The sequence below is a fragment of the Oncorhynchus clarkii genome, chromosome 13, assembly GCF_045791955.1.
Source record: "Oncorhynchus clarkii lewisi isolate Uvic-CL-2024 chromosome 13, UVic_Ocla_1.0, whole genome shotgun sequence".
NCBI classification, from domain to species: domain Eukaryota; kingdom Metazoa; phylum Chordata; class Actinopteri; order Salmoniformes; family Salmonidae; genus Oncorhynchus; species Oncorhynchus clarkii.
Genome location: NC_092159.1, coordinates 51116969 through 51126266, shown reverse-complemented (window position 1 = coordinate 51126266; position 9298 = coordinate 51116969). Strand labels below are relative to the sequence as shown.

The window sequence follows — 9298 nt, the reverse complement described above, 5'->3', positions numbered from 1 at the left end:
ATGGAGAGTCAGAGAGTCCTGTCGTCTTACAGGAAGCGTTTCGGGCCCCAGGGGGCCGGCAGCGTGGGTGGGGGCGTGCGGCTCAGCAGTCTCTCTTCCAGCCGCTTCTCCCTCCATGGGACCCCCCGCCACCTGACCCACTCCAGCACCATTTCCCGTCTCTCCCTGGGGTCGGCTGGAGGGGCCCTGCTCCTGGGGACCCCTGGGAACCGGCTGGACTTCTCGGCTGACTCACTCCTCAAGGCCCAGTACCGGGAGACGCGCACCAACGAGAAGGTGGAGATGATGGGTCTGAACGACCGCTTCGCCAGCTTTATAGAGAAGGTGCGCTTCCTGGAGCAGCAGAACACGGTGCTGGTGACGGAGCTGACCCAACTGAGGGGGAAGGAGCCCAGCCGTCTGGGGGACATCTTCCAGGAGGAGCTGAGGGAGCTGCGCAGGCAGGTGGACGGACTCAGCGCTGGGAAGGCCCGGCTGGAGATAGAGAGGGACAACATGGCTGCTGACGTGGCCACGCTCAAACAGAGGTGAGAATGAGGCAGTCTCATTTCCATCAATACAATTGAGCATTGATCAGTCTGCTTTGTTTTAGTATTTTGGAGTTCCAATTGATATTGTGGAGTTCTAATTGCTTCAGCAGTCTGTCCACTTAAACATTTATTCAAAATTTGATTTAGTGGATTCCTAGTGTTTGGCATGTGTATTGGTCAATATGTTAATTTTGAATTGGAATCTTTGCTACAGTCTAAAACCAACAAGTGGATAGTGGACATAACACAATTCAGTATAACTGGATATAGTGTTACATGATAAAATTGCTCAGTTGATGCTTTGGCTTGTTAGTTATTGAAAACACTGTGCTCTGAGAAGGCGTTATTCAATGGGTGTCCCTCTTTCTAAACTTGATCCTGACCAGACCCCTACAGCCATTCAATGAGTGTGGAGGAATGGAGGAAACACAATAGAGCTGATTTCCACAAAGAGACCAGGGAGCCAGGCAGATGTTCTGTTGTTGCCTGATCCCCTTAATGCTCATTGGTCAAATACACGCTTCTTAGTTATGTTTATTGGTTTATTGCTTAAGTGGCATAGTTTATAGTTATGAGGTTATGGCTTATGTTTTCACAGGGTGTTTTCTGTTGTTGCAAAGGACAAAGGGAACATCTAAGTTTGTATTGGTTTCTGAGCCTGTGTATACTATGGATCAGAGACGTTTGTGTGAGGGTCAATGCTCTCTGAATACAGATCTTTTCATTTGCTTTGATGCAGAATGTGGTAGATTTTCACAACACTTAGTACAGAACTCAAACCACATCATGAGAAAGGTAGTCATTTCTCAACTCAATTGAGTAAGTACAACATCAAATCATACAGTCACTTTTTTACCTAACTTAATTAGTGTTTCATCTGGAAATACATGTTTCACATTCACAATGCAATACATGTTCGTTTAAAGTAATTGCTTTTCACAATGCAATGCTCACTTTACTTTTGCTATGATTGTCTTCTCATTTTTTAAATGACATTTACTATTAACCGACTGCTCTTAATTGATAATCACTTAACCGTTTGGTAAACCTATAGATTTTAGATTTTTTTTATACTACACTTTTAGAGAACTAGATAATGAAAAAGTATGTTTGTAAAGTATAAATATATATATATTATAATGTATTATTATGATGATGAAGCAGTTATAAGCATTTTATAAGCCTTTCGCTGCACAAATAAAATATCATAAAATTGTATTTGTCACTTCTTAAATAACAGGTGTAGATTAACAGTGAAATACTTACTTATGGTCCCTTCCCTACAATGCAGAGAGAAAAAGAGAAAAATTACACAATGGGTACCAGTGCTTGTGCACCTGCGATAACATCTGAAAATCTGTACGCAACCAATACACTTTGATTTGATTTGACTATTAGGATCTTACTGCAAAACATTTAGAATCTGATATTGACAAGATCAGAGATGTTCTCTGTCATACAATTGAAAACAGTGGTAACTACACATTTGGTCAAATTGAGTTAAGACTGAAATCAGGCTTTGTAGTCTCCTGGTTCAATTATCTTCCGTTTTCAAAGAAAATTGAGTTTCAAATGTGCAGTAACTACAATATCCACGTAAGAACCAACGCAAACAGCAGTAAGTGAAGTTACTAAGTGAAGTTCCTGCAGTTTGCCTTGGTATTCTATCGGGCTCTGAGTTCAGGCCATCCCGATCATGACATGCCCTCACACACGCCATGAGACAGTCAAAAGGTTGGATAAACACATTTAGATTTTAGATACTGTACTTTTCTTTTGCATTACCCATATAGTTGTTTGTCATACAAAGGCAGAGTGCAGTATCAGCATTTCAGGGGTCATAGGTCATAGGTCAGGTAAGTGGTCATGGTTATAATAAGATAATATATCATCAGTGCATTATCACTTATCTACCTACAACATATTTGGCTGGAGAGTAAAAAAAGACTTTGAAGCCATTTTTCTCAGATTCTTTGCCTTTGTTTGGCATTTCAGGTGGCTGCCCTGCGCTTGGCCTGAGTCTGCCTCCTGTCCCTCCTAACGTCATGGTCATACCTCCCTGGAAACAATGCACTATACTTTGCGCAGACCTGTTCTGCCTTAAGGTGGAACTGACATCTGTTCATATACACCCCCTTGGAGAATATTACACTTTCTTTTTTTTTATCGGACAAGCGAGCATTTAGATATGGTAATTTTCACGTTTTCATAAATTTATAGAATGTTTGGGAATGACGTATAGTAAGGCATTTGTAAAAATTCTGTAGCAATATAGAGTGGGAAAGCGGCAGTGCGTTTGGACAATTAATAGGCACTGCAGTAAATAACATTTTTTTTAAACATTTGTCTCGTCCAAGCCCGGAGTCTACGCAGACCGGTGCGCCATAGCCTATCAGAGTTACAGTAGGCCTATATGCAAATAAGCCATTTGCCACATGGGCCTGCCATCATTCACTTCGAACTGGACTGTGTGTTTACAGGCAGTAGCAGCAGCACGTCTTTAGATCATTAAAACTGCCCTTGCTAGTTTGATTGTATTGACATTCCCAGCCTTAACTAAAGTCGTCCGTTTTTTTCTAAATATTGGGTATTTAAAACTGAAACAGTGCTCAAGACAGGCTTGATGCAAGCTAATGCTAAACATTCTGTTTCTTTCATTTCTTTCATTTGGTTACAGTACACCTATGTTGTAATTATATCTGAACAATACATTTATTTTTGCATCAATGATTATGAAAGATATCTTTAATGATCATCACATGGGATAGAAATTATTCAGTCAATTCTGATGTGTAGTGCAAGTGTATTGCCTAATGTGAAAACAGTGTAATGTACATTCAAAGGGCAATTTGTAATTAACTGGTCGTTAAAACAACTTCATTGAGAAGATATCATTATGTTGTGTTTTGGTGATTAAATCAATTTCATAGTAAGCTTATATTTAGGATCAATGGTTGTGTGGTGAAAGATGTCTCCAAACAAAATGAGTGCACAATAAAAGGTTTTGAATATAACTAACAAGTGTTAGTTTGGTACCAAGAGTTTTGAAAATTCACATGTGGGTTCTTGTTTGTGCTTGTTCGTGTATGTGTGTGCTTGTTTGTGCGTGTGTGTGTGTTTTGGCTCCATTCTGAATGCGTAAACTCCTCCTCCGTGGGAAAGGCTGATGTATAGAAGTGAATGGCTAATGATGTGTGCGCTCTACATTCAGCTGAGCTCAGCCCACCTACTGCCAACTCTGCTACTGCAGCATGGAAGACAAGTGGTACTCAAACAGTCCTTATCATCAGTTCATGTCATTATGTATACAAGGATATTCATACATAGTCACATTTAATCATATCCTGATCATGATCCCTTCACTTTTCTGGATGGAAAACATGATCATATATATTGGGTCATGGGATGATGACTGGGATTCATTGACTTTGTATCAATAGAGAATAGGTTGAAACTATGTTTTATCTGAGGTGCATGGATCCTCTTTGCGTGACCAAGTGTGCACCCTAACACTGCCTCTCCTTTTATCTGTCTGTTTTCTATTTTTCCTCACTCTCCCTTTCTCTTTCAATCAGACTGCAAGATGAGATGGTTCTTAGACAAGATGCAGAGAGCAACTTGAACGCCTTTAGACAGGTGAGGTCATTTCTCTCATAATTTATATCAATTTAACTATTATTGACCATGTCCCTGTTTGCATGTGATCTTCACAGCCCGTGTTTTTATATGAGGAATATGCATGTCGCATTGACCTAAGGATTCTCTGTGTGTAGGATGTGGATGAGGCGTCTCTGAACCGTGTCCAGTTGGAGAGGAGGATAGACGCGCTGCAGGATGAGATTGCCTTCCTCAAGAAGATCCACGAGGAGGTGAGCTTCAGCTTCCCCTCGTCTCTATGGCAATCTCTAGTCCTTACTGGCCAACCTCTGTTTCTATCTCTGAAGTAAATAGTGAATATTCAGAGAGTGAAAGAGGTGACCTTTAACCTGTAAGCCTGTGGTTGGTTCTCTATAGGAGCTGCGTGAGCTGCAGGAGCAGCTGATGGCCCAGCAGGTCCATGTGGATGTGGACGTGTCCAAGCCAGACCTGACCGCTGCTCTGAGGGACATCCGGGTCCAGTATGAGTCCGTGGCCTCTTCGAACATTCAGGAGACGGAGGAGTGGTACCGCTCCAAGGTCATATCAGAAAGCTTGGGCTATTGCATATACATGTACACACATTACTGTACAGGCACAGGCAGACACACTACCATACAGATAAACATGCATACAGCTAGGTGTTGCACAATGCACATATTGACAACACACCATAAGATGCTGACTTTTAAAGTGTCCTGTCTCTCCTTTTGTTGTTATGCACAGTTTGCCGACTTGACCGACGCAGCTACTCGGAATGCAGACGCCCTGCGATTGGCCAAACAGGAGGGCAACGAGTACCGCCGGCAACTCCAGGCCATGACCTGTGATGTGGAGGCGCTCCGTGGAACAGTGAGTTGTCCAATCAGAGTAGAGTGTGCTGTGTCAACAATGAGACATAAGAAGACCATGAGTTCCATGACTCCCCTCTCTAACTGAACCACCTCTCCTCTTTCATCTCTTTCCAAACCTCTTCCCCCTTCCTTTCCTTCTCCCTATCTTCTTCCTCTCCTGCAGAACGAGTCTCTGGAGCAGCAGCTGCGTGAGATGGAGGACCGTTTCTCCGTGGAGACGGCTGGTTACCAGGATACGGTGGGTCATCTGGAGGAGGAGATCCAGACTCTGAAGGAGGGGATGGCCAGACACCTGCAGGAGTACCAGGACCTGCTCAACGTCAAACTGGCCCTGGACATAGAGATCGCTACCTACAGGAAGCTGCTGGAGGGAGAGGAGAGCAGGTGAGGAGATAACGGTGGAGAGGGAGGAGGATGGTGGAGGGAGAGGAGGGGTGGAGAGGAAGGAGGGTAGAAGGAAGGAAGAGAGGAGGGAGGAGGGAAGGAGAGAGAGGGTGTTGGAGGAAATAAAGTGGATAAAAAGAATGTGGATCTAATGAGCTGGGTCGGGAGGAGACAGTGTGATGAAGAAAGAAAAGACAATAGGTGGTGGCTGGTAGCTACTGATACTCTCTCTTCCTCTTCCTCAGGATCACTGTTCCAATGCAGAGCTTCTCCAACCTGCAGTTCAGAGGTGAGTAAGGGTATCCTGACCCAGACATATTAGCGTAGTCTATCATGGCATTTAATAATTTACCCCAGCCATATGAATGATGTGCTGATGCATAAATCTGAAGTTAGGATTCGGCTCTGACTGGATTCATGGGCATCTGAAAGCTAAACGTCTCTCTCACCCTCTCCCTGAGTATAGAGACCAGTATGGACACTAAGTTCTCTCCAGAGGCCCATGTCAAGAGGAGCATCATAGTGCGGACTGTGGAGACTAGAGACGGGGAGGTATGTAGAACATCATAGACCATTGAATGAGTCCATGGGGGATTTATTCCCATATCAGATGTGTGAATGTGCTTGCTTCCTGCTTAGCTCCTCCAGAGGGCAGCATGCTACATTGTATAATTCAATAAATGCAATTTCACAAGCTTTCAGATCACTTATAGACAGTCCCTCCCTACTGCTGCATCTACAACCCAACATGCCCTGTTCCCTGCTCTGTGTTTCAGATCATTAAGGAGTCCACGGCTGAGAGGAAGGAGATTCCTGACAGTCCTTAAAGGACACAAATGGTGCTAGCTATATGTCTGTCATACTGTCCCCACTCCCCAGTAACGCTTAGAGGCCTTGCATGATAATGATACCCTTTCCTGACTAGGCACCTCCCTCTTCTCCAAACCTTAAAGTCCCCCCAGTTGCAACCACCTCACCATCCCCTTCCTCCTCTTCATCATCACCCCCAGACAATGCTACATCATTAAATACTTTTTTTGCATTTTGTTGAAACAAAAAAAAATCCCTCATTGCGTCCTTGTTAGCATTTTTGCCAAAAAAGTATTATTTTTGTATTGCTGTAACTGGAGATAGGCTTTAGTGCTGGGAAGTGTGGCCATGCACCTTAGAAGGAAGGGTCTTGGACTACTACCCTTTGTGATTAACATACTTAAAGCTTGGAAATTTATTTTTTGTTCAGCTCATAATAGTGACAGATCAGAGTAGGAAATGTTCTCAATGTGTTTGGATAGTAGCCAGAGAGGAGGCCTTGAAATGTAGTGATTGTTATTCAGCTAGTGGTAGGGGTCGTGCTGAAGTTGTGTGGTTTGAGTGGATGTGAGAAGTCAAGAGGAAAGTACAGTTGCTGGGGTTAGTAGTGGACAGGATGGGTCTCAGACAAGGAAGATGACGTGTGAATGACAGTGCTTTTGGCAGAACTGTTGGTGAAAAGAAAGAAGCTGACGTAACTCTCCTCTAGGGCCAAACACCATATCAATTTCATCCCTCCGTCATACACTGCCCCCCCCCCCCCCCCCCCCCCCTCTGGATGCAGTGTCTCTAGTTCCACTGTTTCATTGCAACATCATATTTTAACACTAGAACCGTGCCTGGGCATATCCACTTACGCACCAGGGGTGAGAGGGACAGGATGGAGGTGATACAGAGAGTATTGACGAGACCCTCACCTCTGAAATACCCTGTTCCTCCCCCAGCTCCATCTCTGGAGTGTCAGTGATTGTAGAGAGACACAAAAGAGGGTGTTGCTGAGATAGCTTGGTGGTGGTGGAGCGGGTGGGGTTACATGGTGTCTCCCTGATGACAGCCCTCTCCAAGAAACCCTGGGGGGGGGGGGGGGCTTGGAAGGTGGAGGGGGGGGGGGGGGGGGGGGTTGGAGGGTTGGAGGAGAGGAGGAGGGTTGGAGGAGAGGAGGAGAGGAGGAGGGTTGAAGGAGAGGAGGAGAGGACGAGGGTTGACGGGTGGCTGTCACAACACTAACTGTTAATCCCAGCTCTCTCCCTCTGCTTAGAACCCCTGCTGACATGAAAACAGACTGCCCCTGTCACCTACCATTCAGTACAGATGGTGCCTACAGACTGCTTTTCATTCTTCACTAAAGACAAACCGTAACTGTCTTCTAATGTGCCTGCCTTTCTTTCACATCTCCCTTCCCTCTGCTTTGCCTTCGTGTCTTCACCCGTCAGCTCTAGATACTATTTCTTCTCTTCTTGTCTGCCTCTTACAGTAGCCACAGCTGAACCACACTGCAGTAGGTCTAAGAAAAACCTACAAGATGTGAATATAACCTTAGTTTTGACCAACATTATGACAACCCGCTAACAACAATAAAGCCATTTTGTTTGATTAGTATTTGTGTCTGAATGAGTCTTTTGTGAATGACAGTTTTTATTTGCTTCCTTTAGTCCAACACAAGCTGCTGCTTGGATTGAATGTGTACCGTTGTATGATTGTGTGTGCTCATGAAATGAAGATAGATCCAGTACCAGCTCACTGATGGACCTTTTTCATGACTTTATTTGACATACCCAGCACCTCCAAGTTGTTGACATGCGTACACCACGTTAGAAACTCATTGTGTGGGGCGCCAGAGTTCAGGAGGACAGTTGGGCACCTGTTGATTGATCATAATCAATAGAACCCACATAGTCATAATCAACATGCGTCATTTATCATAATGATAATCATCCATCCATATGTAGGATCCTGTCTGCGGTATCTGTCTGCGGTGAATGAGTATAACTGAGTTTGACAGCCCATCTCTGTATCAGGATCCACATTAGAGGTATGTGGGAGAGATGATGACTGGCATGGCAGACCGCTGAGATTGACAGGAGGGATCAATGTTCATCATCATCACTACGTTGGTTGTTGTCCAGTGGCGAGGGGAATTGAGGTGGGAGGGTTCGGCACCAAAGCCTATATTTACAGTACTGTCATCGTCACTTGTCAGTGTCATTGTCAGTGCTCTGCCCAGGACCCTACAGAAGCACATAGACAGTATATTCTCTCACAGACGGGGTCAGACTGTAACACTCTGTTGAATGATCTAACAACCTATCCACACGTTCAGCCCTCAAGGACCCTTCACTTCACTCCCTGCCCAGACTCTCTGAGTCTTCCTGTAAGGACAATGACTCAAACAGAGATTATATAAGTGCTCTCAGTGCCCCCCCCCCCCCCCCCCCCACACACACACAGAACCTCACCATACACACTGCTCTCTAGGCCCCCCACACACACAACCTCACCATACACACTGCTCTCTGGGCCCCCCACACACACAACCTCACCATACACACTGCTCTCTGGGCCCCCCACACACACAACCTCACCATACACACTGCTCTCTGGGCCCCCCCACACACACAACCTCACCATACACACTGCTCTCTGGGCCCCCCACACACACAACCTCACCATACACACTGCTCTCTGGGCCCCCCCACACACACAACCTCACCATACACACTGCTCTCTGGGCCCCCCACACACACAACCTCACCATACACACTGCTCTCTGGGCCCCCCACACACACAACCTCACCATACACACTGCTCTCTGGGCCCCTTCTGACAAACAGCCAGAAAGGAGTTGAAGGAGGAAACATGCGCACGTGTCTATGTATGTGCTGGGCAGGTATATAGGAGTCCCAGTCACGCAGAGGCCATCCTTTACTCATTGTACAGCTAATGTATTTCTGTGTGTTAGTGTGTGTGTATCAGTGGAGGCAGGAGGGAGGAGCTATAGGAGGACAGGTTCATTGTATTGGCTGGAATGGAAAAATGGAACTGCGTCAAACATGTGCTTTCCATATGTTTTATGTGTTTGATACT

At 45.2% G+C, this 9298-nt stretch overlaps 1 protein-coding gene across 1 annotated transcript; it reads left to right on the top strand.

Annotated features, from left to right (window-relative positions):
* On the top strand, positions 1 to 8200 carry LOC139365023 (glial fibrillary acidic protein-like). Its single transcript, XM_071102333.1, has 9 exons — positions 1 to 527; positions 4106 to 4166; positions 4304 to 4399; positions 4545 to 4706; positions 4893 to 5018; positions 5184 to 5404; positions 5650 to 5693; positions 5871 to 5956; positions 6181 to 8200. The coding sequence occupies exons 1-9, from the start codon at positions 1 to 3 to the stop codon at positions 6229 to 6231; spliced, it is 1374 nt and encodes a 457-aa protein (XP_070958434.1). The 3' UTR covers positions 6232 to 8200.
* Positions 8201 to 9298: the final 1098 nt, after the last annotated feature.